This window comes from Marmota monax, unplaced genomic scaffold, assembly GCF_021218885.2.
Source record: "Marmota monax isolate L192 unplaced genomic scaffold, Marmota_monax_Labrador192_F-V1.1 WCK01_AAM20220418_F8-fsc00120, whole genome shotgun sequence".
NCBI lineage: Eukaryota > Metazoa > Chordata > Mammalia > Rodentia > Sciuridae > Marmota > Marmota monax.
In genome coordinates this window covers 1,429,193-1,449,984 of record NW_026694424.1, presented here as the reverse complement: position 1 = coordinate 1,449,984, position 20,792 = coordinate 1,429,193, and the positions used below count along the sequence as shown (strand labels likewise).

General features: G+C 37.9%; 1 protein-coding gene across 1 annotated transcript in view; it reads left to right on the top strand.

The window, feature by feature from the left end:
• Mroh2b (maestro heat like repeat family member 2B) overlaps positions 1-20,792 on the top strand; it is a 70,278-nt gene that overhangs the window by 19,618 nt on the left and 29,868 nt on the right. The window contains exons 11-21 of the mRNA XM_046468302.1: positions 88-161; positions 1,780-1,902; positions 3,148-3,261; positions 4,806-4,962; positions 5,110-5,150; positions 5,948-6,089; positions 6,640-6,680; positions 8,049-8,156; positions 11,403-11,519; positions 18,366-18,473; positions 18,995-19,147. Of these exons, the coding sequence (XP_046324258.1) occupies positions 88-161; positions 1,780-1,902; positions 3,148-3,261; positions 4,806-4,962; positions 5,110-5,150; positions 5,948-6,089; positions 6,640-6,680; positions 8,049-8,156; positions 11,403-11,519; positions 18,366-18,473; positions 18,995-19,147 (1,178 nt within the window). The remainder of the gene's footprint in view (positions 1-87; positions 162-1,779; positions 1,903-3,147; positions 3,262-4,805; positions 4,963-5,109; positions 5,151-5,947; positions 6,090-6,639; positions 6,681-8,048; positions 8,157-11,402; positions 11,520-18,365; positions 18,474-18,994; positions 19,148-20,792) is intronic.

The following is a 20,792-nucleotide window of genomic DNA, read 5'->3' as shown; positions in this document are numbered from 1 at the left end:
GTACCATAATTCTAGTAGGTTTTCACCAACCGTAAAAACACTGTACTCCTACTGGATCTGACCTCACAATCTTTCTTTTTCTTCCAGAACCCAGGTTGAGGGATCACATCATTTCAATTGAAAGAACAGTCAAAGTTGTCATGGGTGACCCCAATACAAAAGTAAGAGAATTAATAGAAACTTTTACTTTGTTATTGGTAGTTATAGGAATAGATGAAATAACACTAATTTTTAAAGAATCAACTGTGAGACTGCTTTAAGAAGAGATCAATGATCAATTTCATTTTTAAAATAACTCAATCCCAAAAAGATAAACTCCATGAAGGTAAAACCCTAAGAGTCCTTTCAATGGACTCTCACCCAGAGCAGCACTATGTCAATGCTCTTCAGATATTTAAAAATAAATGTTAATTATAAAGATAATGTGTTTCCCTCTCCCTCCCCCAAAAAAAACCCTGAATCTTGTTCTTAGCTTATATATCCTCTTTTCCATCCAGAGAGCACTGAGAACAAGTCTTGCACACCATAGATTGCTCAATATTTCCTGATTATTTGATTAAAGTAGTAAAGTCAGAAAATATAGAACTTATGCTAGGAGAAATCAAGAAAATTAGCAGTTATTGTAGTCTTTGTATGAAACCTACACCTTGAGAACAAACTCTTTGCAGAAGGGGAGAAAGAAGAGGAGAAAAACCTTCTAAAAGGCTTTGGACTTCAATGGATATTTTGTTATTTAAAATAACAAAAACTTTGCAATACATAATAAAGGAGTAAAATATGAACATGCAAAAATATATATCACTCCATTATGTATACATATACATTTATTTATATATTTATATATGTGTGTGTGTGTGCGCGCGTGTGTGTTCCAGTAATGAATGAAGCCAATAGAAGAACTATGAAAGTAGTTTGGAATAGAATAAAAAAGTATGGATACATTCAAAGGCCAGCTCCCTAGGCAAATAAAAAAAGAAGATGGATCTTTTTTGCTTTACTATGGAGAGTAATTCTGTGTCTTCATACTTTGACCATCAAGCAGCCCTGCTTTTCTGTTAAAAATTAGTTTTTACTTCCCACTGCAATAAATTACCCATTCACTCAAGGATTGGGTCTTCAGGTTTCTGTCCTCCAGGGAAGCAATCAAATAAATGAATTTAAACCAAATATTGCTAAAAATGTTATAGCGCAAATTTATAATATCTCCCTCTAATTCTAAAGGCTAGATATATTTCAGAATTCACAATTTTTTAGATTATAGAAAGATATTATTGTAATAGCAACCCAAAATCTAAATCGATGGGTATTTCTGCAATACAATGTACACATATCCACACTACGCATAAGACTACAAACAGCTTTAAAAGAGATTAATATGGATTTTGCCACTAAATGATTTTAAAAAACAAAATTCCAGTTTTCAGGGTTCTTTGGATTTTAGAATTGTGAATAAACAATTGAGGACCTGTAATTCAATCTACAATACTCTTCATTGAGTATATTTAAAGTGAGGCAGTGTTTCAGCCCCAAGTTTCCAACATTTTACAATAAAGGATATGTCTTTGGGATCTGGGGAAAAATATTTAGGTTGAAGAGAGCATTTCCAGTGACTCTGTAGATTGTTTCCTACTCCATTTATTTATTGTAAATATAGCTCATTTTATATTCTCTTTTGAAAAGGTTCCCACCTTTGAATGACTCACAATGGTTATAAGATAAGGTACATCTCCATTCTTCTAAAAATACTAAAGTATTGCTATTGCCTTGTTCCTACTCTAGGTGAGGAAATCCACCCTTCTTCTCATCCAAACCATGTGTGATAAGTGCTACATTGAAGACCGGGAAGGATGGCCCTTGATTGATTATGTCTTCTCCCAGTTTGCAAAGTCTAACAAGAAACTGGTATGAGGGGTCTTCAGTTTTGAGTGTCACGCTGAAACCTGGGATTTAAAAAAATTACTGGGCTCTATTAAATAACTGATTTCAAAGTTATATTTCATTGTGATTTTTCGGTAATTTTTATTGGCCTCTGGATTCTCAGCTCCCTTTCACTCCTGTCAACAAGTAAAAGGAAGGTTAAATCACAGTTTTCTCTGAGGAGACAACCAGCATCCTTAATTTTGAGAATGGGGTTGGTGTGGAGAGGCACAGAGAGAGTGTACTGTTTTTAAGAAAACAAGAGACACTGATACTAAATGCACTAATGTTTTAGTCCATTTGGTCAGCTAATACAAAAATGACATAGACTGTGTGGCTTGTGAACCTTTATTCCTCACAGTTCTGCATGATGAGAAATCCAAGATTCAATGTCTGGTGAGGTCTTGCTTCTTCACAGACGGTGCCTTATCCCTATGTCCACACATAGGACAGCCACCTAGCCCACCAAGATTCCTTTCACATGACCATCAATTTCAAACACAAAGCCTCTGCCCTCATGACCTAATCACCTTCCAAGTGCCACTCCTCCTAATACCATCACCATGAGCATTAAGATTGCAACACATGAATTTTGGGGAAACACAACCATTCAGACCATAACAACAGGGCTCAAATTTCTGTAGATGAAAATTGTGTGTAAGTCAAGGCAAAGTGGCATACACCTGTTATCCCAGTGTCTCTGGAAACTGAGGCAGGAGAATCACAAGTTCAAAGCCAGCCTCAGCAACTTAACAAGGCCCTAAGCAACTTAGCAAGACCCTGCCTCAAAATAAAAAAATAAAAAAGGCTGGGAATGTGGCTCAGTGGTTAAGTGTTCCTGAGTTCAATCCCTGGTACAAAAAAAAATTGAGATATATCAGCAATTTTAGGAAGAAATCACAACTGAAATTGCAATCTACTCCACTAGGAAGCAGTGCTTTAAAAATTTTTGCCCCAGAGAAAATGAAAAAGAACTGATTGGGGGTGGGGATATCCTCTGCTCAAAGATCCTCACAATTTTTACTTTTCTATTTTATCCAGGGGTGTATTTTCCAACCCATTCCTCCAAGGGGCCCTTTCAAATAGGGATTAGATGTTGGAGACAATATCACCAGGATCCAGAGCTCCTTGAGTGACAACATCCCCATTCTAGAAACTGAAAACACATCTACATAAGGTTAGAAGGACCAACATTAGGGCTTATTGTCACCTGTTTCATCTTTATTAAAGGAAAAAACAGTGAAATCTAATTCCCACGAGGAAGAAATTGGGGAGAAATCTGTTCAAGAAACAAGTCTCAAGGTCCTTAGAAACCTGGATCCACTCGTCTTTGGAATGCCCCAGGTAAGTGTTCCTTCGTCAACTGCTACAGTTACTTCAACCACCTGCCCAAAGCTCTGCCCTCTCAGGATGAAAGACAGGGGTTTGTGTCATCAGCTTTTTGATGCTTTGACTACAGGATGTACATTGTTATGTTCAGCACATAGAGTTTCCTCAAAAATCAGAAGTGGAATAAATCAATTTAATAATTAAGGTAACTAATAATAGCTACATATATCTGAATAGTGCAGCATAGTTTTATAAACGCGTATATATTCTCTTCTCCCCGAACCTACCTAGAAATAGTATTGAGTAGTGAATGGGAGCTATGATGCAATAGACACTAAACTTTCCTGATTCATCTGGGAAGATGTTAAGTCACCCATGCTGAAGCCTTACCAAATACCCAATTAATCTGCACCTAGGGGGAGGAGTCTTGGAATCAACATTTTCCTTAAGCAAAATAGCCTGAGAAAGGATGTTCATGGCCAGAAGTACATAGCCCATCCAAGGAGACAATTAACAGACCACCCGATTTAAGTGGATCATAGGCTTCATGTATGTTGGTGCGTGGTTTGAGTTATCTGGGACATTCATTTAAAATGAAGATCCTGGCCACATGCCAGATGTGCTGAATCAGTAAATCTGAACATGGAGCCCATGAGTCTGCAATCAAATCCATTCCAATATTTCTAATGCATCCTAAGATTGAAACTTTTGACTCCACAAATAAAGGCTGTCCCAGACTCTAAAGGTCCTGGAAAGCCAAACTCCTACCTTGTGTTTTGTTTAACAAACCAATGAAAATTTTAATCAAAAGCCTAAGCACTGCAAATAATAGTTGTAGGAAACTAATGGACCAAGATACAGGTAGTCTAAGCAAAGAGACTTTGTGACAGACCAGCCACAACTCACAGCATTGTAACTGTAGGAATTGGAACTGCGGCAGCATTGTAACAGTAGGAATGAAACATAGAAGGGCATGAAAGATTTTACAATGAAAATGACAACTTGGTGATAAAATGCAGACGACAAGGAAGAAAGAAGAGTCCAAGTTGACACCAAGGTCTCCATTATGACAAGAGAGATTTCCTGGGTAGGGGAATGGGGCATGAAACACAGTATTTATACAAACTATAGCAATTCTAGACCTTCAGAGCAGAAAGATGAGAGCCTGGAACACTGAGAATATCCTATCCTCTCCCAGTGGTTCTTAGTTGGAGCAGCCTGGGGAAATATGTAGGGCATTTTCAGTTGTCACACTGATGACAGGAACTTGGTGAAGGGGACCCTGGGACATTAGACTTCCTGTGGTACCTGCAACCATCCCTGACAATGAGGAATTGTCCTGCCCCAAATTCCAGGAAGAACCATTGAGCAACACTTACTACAACTAGCACTTGAAAATAAAAGGGATTTTACCTAACTTATTTCATTTTGACCTGTCCTGAACCACAAGATTTTAAACAATGAAAGTTTCTGAATCAGAAGGAAACCTCAGTGAGGCTTAGGAAGAAGTCATAGAAAAGAATAAGTGATCATATCATCTTGCTCTGTGTGTTCCACAGGTCCTATGGCCAAGAATCCTGACTTTTGTGGTGCCTGAAGAATACACAGGAACCCTGGACTACCTGTTCAACATCATCCGAATTCTGATCATGGCAGAAGAGAGGAAGAAGTATAATATGAAGGAGTCATCGGCACTCGTCCTCTCTACAGGAGCTGGTTCGTACATTCAGAAACAAAGCCAAGTTTTGCTATTAGGAGAGACTCATTTCCAGAAAGTCTTCTGTGCTCTGATCTTCCACCCAACCCCAGTCTGAATTTCTCTGGCCCCTACAGTGATGATTGAAAATTGCTTTCTCTTTCTAGTGAACCTTCCTTCACCACAGCAGCTACTGGCCAGACTTCTGGTAAGTGAGTTAAAAAGACGAATTTCAGTTGCTGTGGATAATTCAGTTCAAAATACAATGCTAATAAAAATTGCGTAAACATTGGGCATGGTGGTACATACCTATAATTTCAGCTATTCATGAAGTTGAGGCAGGAAGATGGATCGCAAGCTCAAAGCCAGCCTTGGCAAACATAGTGAGACACTTTCCCAACAACAAATTACATACATACTCAAAAAAAAAAAAAACCACTAACATGATCTCAGTAACAAAATTTCTACTATACTAAAGACATGTGGTATATGCAACTACTGGCAAGATTGTTTCCTCACTTTGAAATGTTTTTCAAACTTTATGACTTTATAATACTCATAGGCTGAATCTCATCCAGAAGTACCATCAAACAAATCCCACACCATTTGTATGGACTTCCCTTCTATCTTTTTGGTCACATATGTATCATTTACTCAAGCATGTTTCCATATGCATTCATTTATTTAATAAATAGATAGATCTGAGTATTGATTCTTTCCATTTATCTTTTCTTCTTCCTTTTTATTTATTTATTTGTGTGTGTGTGTGTGTGTGTGTGTGGCTTCCATGTATTTTTTTCATCTTTATTATCATCAGGGGGAAAAAATGGGAGGATTGTCTAAATATTATCTTTGCTGTAGAATAAGTAAGGACTGTGATGATTTGTTAAGTGACTATCCAATTTAGGAATCAAGAGAATCTGGAATAAAAAAAAAAAGGAAAAGGTAGGTGAACCTTTTAAATACCTCTAAAATTGATGAATACTTATCTCTTTCATCCTTCAGGTAATATCTGTGCTTGCCAGTCTAGGTTCGTTACGTGGAGCTGGTGCAATAGGACTTTTGAAGATACTGCCTGAGATAATTCACCCCAAATTGGTAGACTTATGGAAAACACTAGTACCTGAGCTCCTGAAGCCTCTGGAAGGTACTTGGATAGAGTCTTTACTAAGGAGATGGGAACACAAAAAAATGGTGCACCATTTCTCTGTGTGAAACTGTTGTTGCTCATTTTAGGCTACAGCTCTGAGCTTGGCATTGCAAGTTAGACAACAATCTATGTATTTTTCCTTAATTCCTCGTGTTTTATTTCTCTACCAATGCTCATACTGTGAGAGGACCTGGTGGGGCACACACTTTGCAGGAAGGCTTACTTTTGCTCTGACCTTTTTCTTATATCTAGACAAACTCTGTTTTGATATTCTTCTAAAAAGTCATTATTCATTCACATTCGAGTATCAAAATATAGTGATTTCAGTAATTACTGCTGAAATTAGGGAAAAAAAAAACCTAGATTTGTTTAAGGGATTAAATACGCACTCTTTACCTAACAAGTACTTTAAAGTTGCAAAAATAGTAAATTTCATCACAGAGCAGGAAGAAAGCCTGAAATGGAGTTCCAGCATCAACTGGGGGCCTGGTGGGGAAGAATTTGAGACAAGTTTGTTTGCAGTTATTGCTTCAATTTTTATTTCTAGGAAACAATGCTAGTGTGCTGTGGGAACTCATGCTGCTTCAGGTAAGGGTGGCTTCTAGGTGAATTGTTAAAGATGAATGAGGAAATAAACTGTAGCTACCCCTCTTTTTATATTCATTCTTTTTAGTTAGACATGACAGTAGAATCCATTTTGACGTAATTGTGAAAACATGGAATATGTCTTGTTCCAGTTCCGCTGTGAGCCAATCATCAGCCGGCAGCTGGAAGTTTGCTGGCAGCTGGAAGTTTGCTGGGGCCCCTTCGGCTGTGGCCCCTTCGGCTGTGGCTCTCAACAAGCCCCCCCCCCCCGTACCTCCCCTTTTCCTTCCCTCTCCCATCTTCTGTTCCTTTTCCTCTACTAATCTTCTGCCATTTAACCATAGAATTTTTTAAATTAATTTCTTGTGGATGTACCTGATGCTTAGATCCACTGTGGTATATTATATATTAACATAGGATAAAGTTACATCTACTCCTTTTAACAACTAGATTAACAACAAAAGAAATTTTCTTTCTCTGTTAGGAAGCCTTCATAGCAGTTCATTATCTTCCTCTTATCTTCAATATAGGTCTAGTCTTCTTTTTCCAAAACTGTGTGCCTGTGCCTTCTTCCCCTCATCTTCTAAGTCTGTTTAATTTCTTTCTTTTAAGGAACCCATTGGATGCTCTCCTATTAAAAAATAATGCATATAAGCATTTTCACTGGCTTTGACATTGTGTCTTTTTCTAACCTTGAAGTGGAAAAATATAGGAGAAATCATACATTTTAGAAATTTCATGGATTTTGTCCTCCAAAAAGACAAAAACAAAAACAAAAAAAATGTCTTTTTATGTGTTGTTGAATGAAATATCAAGGGTTCAGAGGACCGAATATAACCCTGGCTCAAACAATTGGTGAATCCAGAAGTATTTACTTTACCACTGGGGAAGTTGGCAGAGATGTGCCTGTACATTTAATTGGTTATTAAGTGCATTTAATTTCTTATTCTAAAGATCTCTCTCATGGATTTTTTTAAATTTTTGATATATAATAAGCCAAACTCACATTGACAAAATGAAGTTTTTCCAAGTCTATCAAAATTTGAAAAACGTTAGCTTCAACTTAAATTTCACATTGGGTTAGTTTCTACTTTCAGTCATTCAGAAGTTTTTGTTGAAGGGAAAAATAAGGAAGGCACTAACGTAGAGTTATTTTCATATTTTGTGTATTTTGTTCTTAAAGAGAATTCAGAACATATCAGAAAATGCTTTTTTAAATAAAGAGGAAAAGTTCTCAAGTCACCAGTTATTTTATAGGAAAAGGTCCCATTTAATATACCTTTATTCTTTTAAAAGATAAGGCAACAAAAAAGTACCAACAAAGCACATAAAACCATCACGCTCATCTCTCACTTCCACTTCCAACAACAGCTGCTCAAAGAATCTTTATGGAAAATCAACGACACGGCCTGGACCGTCCAGTTGAGTCGGGATTTCAATCAACAAATGGACAGTTACAGCAACACCTCCATTGAGAAGGTTGGTGTTTCAGCTGAGGGACCTAAGCAGGTACCTTATGGTCCAAAATGCTTCTCAAGCTCCATCTTGTTTTTACTGCAATCAAAATGAGGGAGGAATGATTAGAAAAATTAGTTCCCTCCTTTTAAGGCCATTTACCTCTCTTCACCTCAATTTTGGCTGAAATGTGCTCACAGGGTCACACCTATCTGCAAGGAAGACTGGGACAAGATAGATATGTGCCTAAGAGTCAAGGGTACTCTTCTAGAAGGGAAAAAAGAGTGGCAGTCTCTACCACATTGGTGGCTTCATGTCAGTTTAGGTACTGGTTTCCATTATGCCAGTCTTGTGGGGTTTGCTGCCAAAAATGATCCACTACACTAACAAAAGCTTAGAGGTAAGAAAATGCTCAAAAGACAGTTTTTCCATCCCTATGTCTCCAGTGACCTCTATGTAACCCTCCACCTTGTAGCCTTCCATTCTATCTTTTTTAAAAATATATTGATGCATTATAATTATGCATAATAGTGGGATTCATTGTAATATATTTATACATGCACATAATATCATTTGATCAATTTTATTCCCCATTACTTCCCCCCTCTCTCTTCTCTTGCCTCTCCCTTCTTTTCCTTTACTGTTAACCCTTCATTATCATAAGATCTATTTTTTCTTTATAGCGTTCACATGTGAGAGAAAACATTTGACCCTTGACTTTCTCAGTCTGGCTTATTTCACTTAGCAAGATGTTCTCCAGTTGCAATCATTTTCCTGCCAATGACATAAAATTAGTTCCCTCCTTTTAAGGCCATTTACCTCTCTTCACCTCAATTTTGGCTGAAATGTGCTCACAGGGTCACACCTATCTGGCATCCTTCCATTTTAAGTGCAGATCATATCCAGTGTCTGCTTCTTGCTCCTCATGTAGCCCATGAGAAACTGTTTTATTTCTCTGGATCCTCAGCATACTCATCTTTAAAATAGGAACAGCCCCCACCTCTGAGGGTCGTAGTGTCATGAGGATTCAGTAGATAACATATAGAAAGTTCCTGGTAAAGTGCCTGGAACAGGTAAGGGTGTGCTTAATATAAAAGCTGATCATGGTCATTATTATGCTAAATCAGTCATAATTTTATTTTCCCAAAAAAACATTTCTTAAAATTCTTCAGTTCCAATAATAAGTATTTTTCCTACAAATTATTCATTATTAACCTTCAACTCTCCTATGTGATTTTTGAAATTCCCCTCACTAATCAACTCTCTGATTTGGTACAGAGTATTGATTCTCCAAATTGGTCTACCAAGCCTGCAGATACATTAAAAAGATTTTGTAAGCAATGTTCCATCTTCTTGTTACAGATTTGCCCTGTGCACCTAAGGTCATACATTCATCCAGTAGTTTCCAGACTTACAAGATTACTGTAAGATTACTCCAGAATAATGGTGGTACAGGTGGGCAGAGCAATTTTAGCAATGAGATGTCTACATAGCCTTCAGCCCTATGCTGAACAAGAGTAAAGTAAGAGTGTACCAGTTAGCTTTTGCTGTATAAGAAGCTACTCTTAGTGGCTTAAAATAACAGCCACCCATTCAGTTCACAATTTTGTTGGTGAAAAATTTGAGAGGGTCTAGGCAAGGCTCAGCTGGGCGGTCTTCTAATCTTAATTAGGCTCAAGGAGGTTGCCTGGCAGGTGCTGGTCTCAATTAGGACAGTTGATTCTGTTCCTGTGGTCTCATTGTCCAGCAGGCCAGGTGAGGCTGGCCTTCATGGGGGTGACAACAAACTTTGCAGAGTCTCTTGAGATATAGGTTCAGGAGTGGCACAATCATTTTTGTCACATTCTGTTGGTAAAACACAAGATTAACACAAGGATCAGGAAAACAAAATCCTTTCATGAGGGGTTGCAACACCCATAGTAAAAAGACATGGCATGGATAGAGGTAGAGCAGAAACATTGTAGCTGTTTTTGAAGTCTACCACCTTTTCTTCCAATGCTGGGTTCCTGATATTTTTAGACTTACCTCTAAATTCCAGTATGGGAATATATTATACATTTGGCCAAAACCAGCAGAGAAGCAACTTTTCTCTTCATCGTGTCAGTGTTTTTCCACAGCACAAGACTTTCCCAGGTTCTTTCCAGTCCTTCCCCCAAGATGAAGTTAAATAGACCCTAAAAACTTTGCCCCTAGTAGGGCGCAATGGCACACACCTGTAATTCCAGTGACTTGGGAGGCTGAGAAAGGAGGATCACAAGTTTGAGGCCAGTCTCAGCAACTTAGCAAAGCCCTGTCTCAAAGGGAAAAAAAATGAAATAAAAATGGCTGGGGGTGTAGCTCAGTGGTAAAGCACCCCTGGGTTAAATCCTCAATATCAAAAAAAAACAAACAAGAAAGTTTGCCCTTGTCGGTTGTTTACTTCTGTGTTGTACACAGTTTTCCTCATTCTAATTCTATTATCACAGGAGAGCCTTTTTCCTGGATACCCAGGAACGAAGTGGGTGGTACCTAAACAGATTCTCATCTGGTAGTTGAGAGTGCAACAACAGTTCCACCTGTTTTTAATAGCTATGCCCCCTCTTGTCCCAGGTCAGACTGGTCTACACAGTTTCTACTGAACGCATTAATTTCCCTCCACCTGTTTCTACCAACCTTTCTCCCTGTTCTATAGATTCCCCTCTGATTAATGATGACCATGATAGCTATAATCCTGCAAGTCTTGCAAAGTCCTTGAAGTATACCAGCAACTGGCCAGTTTTCTCTCCTGCACTTGACAAGATGGAGATTCTACACAAAGAGATGCTCATTTGATGTGATATAGCCATAAGTTATTTGAAACTTAGAAAACAAATCAAAGCCAATTTTGAAATAAGCCTTTTTTCATTGAACATGTTTATCCAATGAGCATATGTGAAATGCTCTTTTATTACCAGGAATTGTACATTGGAAATAATGCATAAGACACTTGGTTGCCAAGAACCCAAATTTGAGCACAGAACCAAAGAAGATTTTTAAAATTCTAATAGAGAGTGAAAGGCATTATAATGGTGGTGCCCAAGGTGTAGAGTAATCAGAAGAGCATCAGTGGAAGACAGACCTGGAGCAAAGAAACACCTTCAAGAAGAGATAGCATGTGAGGTGCATGACTGTTAAGCAGTGGTTAAGTCACCCCAGTTTCTTTCCTTTGGATGACAATTTCCATTCCTTCCACTTTTCATCAACCTGGCTTTCTAACCTTTACACTCCTGTTGTTCTCCTTTTGTTTTTCAGAAATTTCTTTGGAAAGCCTTGGGGACCACCTTAGCATCCTGCCAAGATACGGACTTTGTAAGCTCACAGATTAAGGACTTTTTGATTGCTCCCAGCCAACTGGGGGACCAGAGACAGGTGGGACCCCTTGCTTTTGCTTTCGATTTCTTCTTTTGGGGATGACTGCTAATCCTGATTTCTTCTTTTGGGGATGACTGCTAATCCTATCTAGAAAACCTGGTACAGCTCTGGTGATATGCCTTAACCAGAATTATCCAGAAATACTTCAAATAATCCAACAGAATTTTTTTTTGAAAAATGAAGTTTCCCAGTGTAATTATTAATACTTCATTTTTTTAGCCACGTTTGTAGGAATATTGAAAACTGAGCTTCAGACATCCTTACTGAACAAGAGCATCTTTGATATATTTTGATGTTGGCTTCATAATTTAGAGCACGGTCATGACCTTTGAAATCCTTGTATTCACAATTTGACAGTAAGCTTTGACCATTGGTTTTCAATCTAGAGAGAATGTGAGTGTAACCCAGAGAGCTTTTACTCAGTACTTTTACTTACTCCCTACCTAGTTTCGGCTAGGGAACATATGTACCTGTGGAGAAGGAGAGGATTGTATGAAAAACAAGCAAACAAAAAACTCCCCAGGCTAACAGAGAGCACTAGTATAAAATCTTGTCATGTGTTGTATGATATCTCCTATCAGCAATTATGAGATGTCTGGGGTCCTTTCTCCCACATTCATTAGGAGAAACCACTATACTTTAATGAACTTTTGAAACTGCCTCCTTATTACCATTATTTCTTTTTTCCTTGTAAGATAGTGTTATCGTTTATTGCTCTGGCACAATTTCTAACACCTTTTCCCCCATCTCAGTTGCCCTTTTTAGCTCTGCTTTAACTGTAGAAAACAAAGAGTTCTTTTAGATGTAAGCATGCAATAAGGCTCTCATTTAAGGTCAGAGCATTGCACAAACTTTACAAGACACATTGTGGCATCCGTTTGAGTTTCTCAGATACACTGTTGACTTAATTTCAAGTTCCTTCTTGAGTCTCCCTCGCTCAAGTTGCTTAGAAAATGACATTGGGTGAATAAAGTGTTAACACATGAGTTTCTCAATCTCACTAAGCCCAACTGACCTTTTTAAAAAAATAAAATCACCACATTTTTCTTCCCTTTTTTTACACTTTTATTAGTTCATTATAGTTTTACATACTAGTTGGGTCCGTCTTGACATAATTATAAAGGCATGAAATTTAACTTGCTCCATTTCAGTCCCCAGTGCCTCCTCCTTTTCTCCCCACTTCTCTACCCCATTCCCCTTCCTCCACTCAATTGATCTTCTATTTATTTATCTATTGATTTTTAATTGGTATTTTATAGATAAACATTAAGGTGGAATTCACTGTGGTATATGTATGCATGCATATAGCATAATTTTGTCAAATCGTTCTGCATTTCCTCTGCTTTTCTGTTTCTCTTCCCTCCCCCTCAGTCACCTTCTTCTACTCCACTGATCTTCCCTCTATTCTTATAATGTCTAATACCCACTCCCAATGCTTTCTTCCTTTATTTTGCTCTAGCTTCTGCATATAAAAGAAAACGTTCAACCCTTAATTTCCTGAGTCTGGCTTGTTTCACATAGCATGAGTTTCTCCATTTTCATCTATTTACTGGCAAATGCCATAATTTCATTCTTCTTTATGGCTGAGTTAAACTCCATTGTATATAGACCACATTTTCTTAATTCATTCATCTGCCGAAGGGCACCTAGTCTGGTTCCATAACTTGGCGACTGTGAATTGTGCTGCTATAAACAGTGATGTGGCTATATCACTATAATATCATGATTTTAGTTCTTTTGGGTAAATTCCAAGGAGGGACAGAACTAGGTCATATGGTGGTTCTATTCCAAGTGTCTTGAGGAATCTCCATACTGCTTTCCAGAGTGATGGTACTAATTCGCAGTCCACCAACAATGTATAAGTGTACTTTTTCTCCCACATCCTTGCCAGCATTTATTATTAGTTGTATTCTTGATTATTGACATTTTGAATGCAGTTACCTCGTCTCAGTGTATTTTTTTATTTGCATTTCCCTGATTGTTGGGGAAGTTGAACTTTTTTTATATATTTGTTGGTCGTTTGTGTTTCTTCTTTTGAAAAGCATCTGTTCAGTTCTTTTGCCCACTTATTGAGTTACATTTTTTTTCCATGCAGAGGTTTTTGAGTTCTTTATATATTCTGGATATTAATTCTGTCACAGGAGTAGCTGGCAAAGATTTTCTCTCATTCTGTAAATTCTCTCTTCATGCTCTTAATCTTCTCTTACCATGAAGAAGTTTTCCATTTTATATCATCCCATTTGTTTATTCTTGGTTTAATTTCATGAGCTTTAGGGACGGGTCTTGTTGAAGAAGTCAGTGGCTGCACCAATATGTTGGAGTGTTGAACCTATGTTTTCTTCTAGCACCCAACTGTCTTTTAATCTCCTAAGCATGACCCTGTCTATAACATAATGGCAGAGCTCCAATTCCGGCATGGGAATAAATAATTCAAATCTTGGCTGTGCAACGTACTCTCTGTATGACTCAAGTTCCTCCGATATAAGTTGGAAACAGAACCTAACTCAAAGTTCATATTCAGATACGGTGCTTCAGTGAGAAGTTGTGAGTGAAGGGAAATTTTGAGATTGGAATTGCATCTTAAGGAACTGGGGAGAAAAACTTGACTGAGAAGTTGGGGTATTCTGTGTTAATGTGGGAGATCAGATGGGGTTGAAACCAGAAAATTCCACCACCTTTCTCAGAGCTGTTGTTTGTATTCCAGTCATACCAGCAGACTAGGTGCTGGGGAAACAGGAGAGTCGGTTAATTCAGGGCTTGGGTTTTGCCAAAAATAAGAATATCACAGAATCTTAAAAGTTGGGGAAAGAGACAAGAAGTTAGGAAGATGAGTTGGAAGAAGAAGAAAAAAAAACACTGAGTATTCAAATTATTTCTGTATGCTGACAACATAATCATATATTTAGAAAATCAAAAAACTCCACCAAAAGATAGAACTCATAAATGAATTCAGCAAAGTAGCAGAATACAAGATCAACACCCATGAATTAATCACATTCCTATACTCCAATGATGAATCTGCCAAAAAAATAAATGTTCTTGGATAGGCAGAGTTAATACTATCAAACTGGCCATACTACCAAAAGCACTATACAGATTCAGTGCAATTCCCATCAAAACTCTAATGACATTCTTCTCAGAACTAGAAAGTGGAATTCTGAAATTCATTTGGAAAAGAGTCTCAGGAATAGCCAAAGCAATTTTTATCAAGGAGAATAAAGCAGGAGGCATCACAATACCAGATCTCAAAGTATACTACAGAGCTATAGTAACAAAAAGAACATGGTACTGGCACAAAAACAGGCATGAAAACCAATGGAATAGAACAGCAGACAGACACAAACTCAAATAAACATAGTTACTTCATACTAGACAAAGGTGCCAATAACATACACTGGAAAAAATATAGCCTTCTTAAACAAATGGTGCTGGGAAAACTGAAAATCCATATGTAGTAGAATGAAATTTAACCCCTATATCTTGCCTTTGATCCAACTCAAAGTAGATCAAAGACCTAGGAATTGGGGCAGAAATCCTGCAACTGCTATAAGAAAATATAGACTTAACATTCCAACATGTCAGCACAGGAGATGACTTCCTCAACAAGACTCCTACATCACAAGAAATAAAATCGGAAATCAACAGGAGGGGTTACATCAAATTCAAAGTTTCTTCACAGCAAAGGAAATAATCAAGACCATGAAGAGAGAGTCTATAGAACAGGAGAAAATCTTTGCCACCTGCTCCTCAGAGCATTAATATCCAGAATATAAAAAGAACTCAAAAAACTTAACACAAAAAAAAACAATTTAAACCAGTCCATAAGTAAGCAAAAGAACTAAATTAACATTTCTCAAAAGAGGAAATACAAAGGATCAACAAATATATGAGAAAATGTTCAATATATCTAGCAACCAGGGCAATGCAAATTAAAACTACACTGAGATTTCATCTCACTTCAGAATGGCAATTATCAAAAATAAACAATAAATATTGGTGAGGATGTTGGGGAAAAGGTATACTCATACATAGTTTGTGGGACTACAAATTAGTATCACCACTCTAGAAAGCCATATGAAGATTCCTGAAGAAAATAAAAATGGAACACCATTTAACCTAGTTATCCCACTCCTTGGAATGTATCCAAAGGACTTAAAATCAACATATTATGGTAATGCAGCCACATCAATGTTTATAGCAGCTCAATTCTCAATAGCTAAGTTATGGAACCAACCTAAGTGCCCTTCAACAGATGAATGAAGAAAGAAAATGTGAGATAGATAGATAGATATAACAGAATATTACTCAGCCATAAAGAAGAACAGCATTATGTTACTTGCTGGTAAATGGTTGAAACTGGAGACTATCATGCTAAGTGAAATAAGCCAGTCCCAAAAAGTCAAAGGTCAAATGTTTTCTCTTATATGCAGAAGCCTATCCAGAATATGGGGGGGCCAGTCATAAAAAAATAGAAGATGGGTAGAGTAGATGAAAGGGATTGAAGAGGAGTAAGTAGGGGTGGGATAAGGAAAGAACATTGGAATGAATCTGACCTAACTTTCCTATGTACATATACAAATATACAACAGTGAGTGTCACCATCATGTACATCTACAAGACACTAATTTAAAAATTTTTTTTAATATTTATTCTTAAGTTTTAGATGGACATAATATCTTTATTTTACATTTATGTGGTGCTGAGAATCAAACCCAGTGCCTCATGCATGCTAGGCAAGCACTCTACCACTGAGCCCATTAATTAAAATTTTTTAAAAATTATTTATAGGGTTGGGGTTGTGGATCAGTGGTAGAGTGCTTGCCTAGTATTCATGAGGCACTGGGTTCAATCCCCAGCACAACATTTTTTAAAAAAATAAATAAATAAACAAAATTTTTAAAAAACTATTCATAAAAAAATCCTCTGCTCTCCACGAACATTCATACATGTGGATATAACCAAAATAAAAGTGATCAGATATCAAGACAATGGGGCAAAATGGTCAATATCCACCATTCTTTTGTTACCTGATTAAGCACTCATAAATATTATATAATACAAATATCATTGCTTCAGTTTTTTCTAAAGATTATGTTTTTATTTTTCAAAAATGTAAATAGGTTTATTCTTTTTATTATAAAAATAATGCATCCTGGTATACCATATTTAAACAATATAGAAAGATATATTAAGTAAAACCTACCTCCTGAATATAGCCACTGTTAATATTTTGGTAGTATCTTCCATGAGTTTGTGTACGTCTTACACATGAGATTCTATGAAAGTGGGATCATCTCATACAACAGTTTTTATAGCTTACTTCTAAAAACTAATACAGAATGGATGTTTTTTAGTCAGTAAAAAAAATTGCATTACTGCAATTTAAAGATACAAAAATATTATGAGCAGGGTAGTCAACTTTCACAAAGTCACACCATCTCATAAGGAAGACCAGGAATATTAATCTGAGCTTCTTTAACTTAAAACTCATATTCCTTCTATTATAGCACATTATTGTCAATAAAAAGGCAAATAATCTGTTTTACTTATATATTTTCTATGTTTTTAAAAAAAATGAGCATTGTGGGGTGAGAGTACAAATAAGATCAGAGATAGAGAGGTTTATATCTTAGACTATGACCAAGGGACAAAGGGAAGTCAGTCCCCAGGACTTCAAAGGGTTCCCAGCACCTTCTGCTGGGAGCTGTGTGGCCTAGCATCTGAGGCCAAGAACAGCTATTTGAGCTCTTGTTGGCAACAGTCTAACCTATGGGTTCTCATTGTAAGTCAAGTGGGGTTAAGTAACAAAATGAAATATAACACCATTCATGAACACGTCGCAGTAGGATGAGACCGCAGGATTCATGCACTATGGTGAAATCAGCCTTGGACTGGAGACATGGGGAGAAGCCAGCATGAGCAGAGGGGAATACAACCATAGAGTGCCATACAGGAGCTCTCAGCTCTCGAGAAATTCTCGAGAAATTCACTGTTCAAAATGTAAGAACATTTCAGCCACAAAGTGATCCTTTAAAAATGTCCGTCAACATAGTTAGTAAAAATGTATTGCATATTTCAAAATATCTAAAAAATAGATTTTAAATTAGCCTGATTTTATCATTCCACAAAGTATATATGTATCAAAATGTATTGTACCTAGTATGAATATATGCACTAATTATTTTTAATTTAAAAAAATTTTAAATTTAAAAAGAAAAAAGAATAAATACATTTTAAAAAATCAGTCAGCTCAAACCTCTATTGGCTTTCCATCTAAAGTTACAACTCCAAAATCTTGAAATCATTGAGGGTCACCTAAAAAGACCTCCTAGAATAAAATCCCATCTTCCCTATCTTACACAGATTTCTTCCATGATTGTTTACTCTGCCCTCTTCAGTGGTCCTCGGGACATTTGCACTTACTTTATGTTTGAATCTCTCCTTCTCAGGTAGTTCAGTAACTCACCCTCTTACTTATTTCAGGGTTTTCCTTGATGCCACCCTGTTCAGGAGCACCTCTCCAACTACCCTGTTTACATTGCAAACATCCCCCAACCCTCACTAGCCATTTTCCAGCTTTTCTTATTTCTGTAGCACTTTCCACCACCTGAAATACTATATATTTACATTTTACTGAATCTATGTGTTCGCTCACTTCCTCTTTGCATCTCCATCCTTCCTCTCAGGTCTATATCCGCTGGGACAGAGTTTGGTGTATTCTGTTCACCACTGTATCCCTAAAAACTGGAAAAGTGTCTGCCACATGATGGGCGGGTACTCAACACGTACCTGTTGAATGAATGCCTGATTGACCTCAAACTCTCACACCTTTTCTGATTTCAGGGAATAACATCTATTTTAGGATACTGTGCCGAGAACCACTTGGACATTGTTTTAAAAGTTCTTAAAACATTCCAGGATCAGGAAAAGTTTTTCATGAATCGATGTAAGGTAAATACACTATTCATGGCCAAAGCTTTTGGTCACTGCAAGGGAAAACAATACTGGTTTCTCAGTGAATATCCTTTTTCCATATTATCCCAACTCCTATCCCCAGGTCCTTATTCTACACCCAAATTACGTAAGCCCAGGCCCTGCCGGACAGTCAGCTAAGTAACACGTCTACTCCACTTTCCTGTCACTCGTGCTTGCTTGGAAGGTCCTGCATTTGTCCTGCTACCAGCTCCCCAGGCCTCCAGCATAACTCCCATTATGTGTGCTCTGCTTCCCCTGAATGGAAAAAGCCTCTCTCAGTTACCTCTACCACGGCCTGAGAGTCCCATGGTAGTCCTGCCTCTTTACATTTGTACAAGCAAGAGTACATCAGTTTTAGACTCACTTTAATCATCTCGGTCCAGTCTCTTAGCCCTGAAAGTGATCCACAGGATTAGAGGAGGGAAAAAAATGAGAGAAAAAGAAACTCCTTAGGTAATTTTTTTTTTAATCAAATGTCTCCATTTTCTGGTCTGCAGTATATTTTTTCTGGGAAAAAGAAACTGACCAAAACTGATGTCATCGTGATCTATGGAGCTGTGGCCCTCCATGCTCCCAAGGAGCAGCTTCTCACCAGGCTTAATCAAGACTTCCTGGCCCAAATCCTGTTTCTCTATGGCCAGTGTTCTCAGGTAACACTCATCACAGCTCCTAAATCTTACAGCTCTTGGAAATGTTCAAGTTCAAAGAACAGAAGCCCCGCCCCCCCCCCCCCCCCCGCCAAAAATAAAAATAAAAAAGTTAGATCAGGCATGTTTGGGAGGCAAAAATACATGCAAACAGAAAAATTCATTATGAAGAAGGGCCGGGTGATGTTGGCTTCCCAAGGCCTTGTTCAGTTTATGTCCTACCCCTCCAGTGATGTCTCCCCAGATTAGCTGTGTCCATGATGAGCTCAGCCTTGTTTAAACTTAAAATAATTACTCCTTTACCACTTTAGGGCAGCTGGTTTATAACTTTCCTATAATAGTTCTCAGAAGTGTGACCCAATGGTAGTTGTTTAATCTCTTATATGATAATATTTATAAATTACCCCAAATAGTGTATCATGAACAGTTAAGTGCCGCGGGTGTATTCTTTTTGTTTGGTTTGGTTTGGTTGGTACCAGAGGTTGAACCCAGGGGCTCTTAACTTCTGAGCCATATCCCCAGCCCACCCACATATGTATTCTTTTTCTTTTTCTTTTTTTTTTTTTTTCGTATTGGGAATTGAACCCAGGGGCATTTATCCACTGAGCCATATCCCAAGCCCTTTTTATTTTTTTATTTAGAGACAGGGTCTCACTAAGTTACTTTGGGTCTCACTAAGTTGCTGGGGTTGGCTTTGAATTCACAATCCTCTTGCCTCAGCTTCCTGAGCCACCAAGATTACAGGAGTGCACCACCACACCCGTCCACACATGTATTCTTAAGCGAATAAAGCATGTTATTCACCAAGCTACCAGGTTCACCTCATGTTGTTCTGTCTTCCCCCTTCACATTCATCCCAGACACCGTGACCCTTCTTGATGCCTTACAAACATGACAAGAATGTTCGCCTCAGAGCTACTGATCTGAGTTGGAATTCATCTGATCATTTCTGCCCCTGCCCCCTACAAAGCACTGTCTTTAATAAACTGCCTTTTGAGCATGGTCAATTCAAAACTCTTTTGCTGACAAATATCAGGTTGGCTACCTCAGAATCCCCTAGGGATGAAGTTTTAAATCTAGACTTCCAGAATAGTTTTCCAGGGAGGTTGATCAAATAGATCCCAGAAGCATCTAGAAATCTATAGGCTTACAAGGCTTATGAGTGGCTGTGATCCAGAGGCAGGTGTGGGGAGCTCTCATTGATCAGGCGCACATCCACCTCCCTCCTTAGGTTGCCAGCACCTTGATGTCAGGGTCTGTACCTCATCCCCCTTCATCCCCTCTTCTGTGTTTTCATGAACCACATGTTTGATTCATGTGCTCTCTTGATTTTCCTCACAAGTTTATCTGATAAGAGTAGACTTGTGGGGAGCTCATAAAACATGGATAGCAGCAGAAGTCCATGGAAGCATGTGGGGCAGTGGTCCCCACACTTCAATTGCATGAGAATAGTATGGAGAGCCTGGAGATAGGACGCCTAAGCCAGTCTTTAGGGATGGATCAACACACTCCTCCAGAGCCGATTCTGATGCCCCCAAATCTAATAAGCAATGATGAGATACATAATAAAAAATGTTTTATGTTACATTAACTATTAGCCAATCATTGAGAAAACTTATTACAAAAGTGGAGATAAAGGTGACTATAT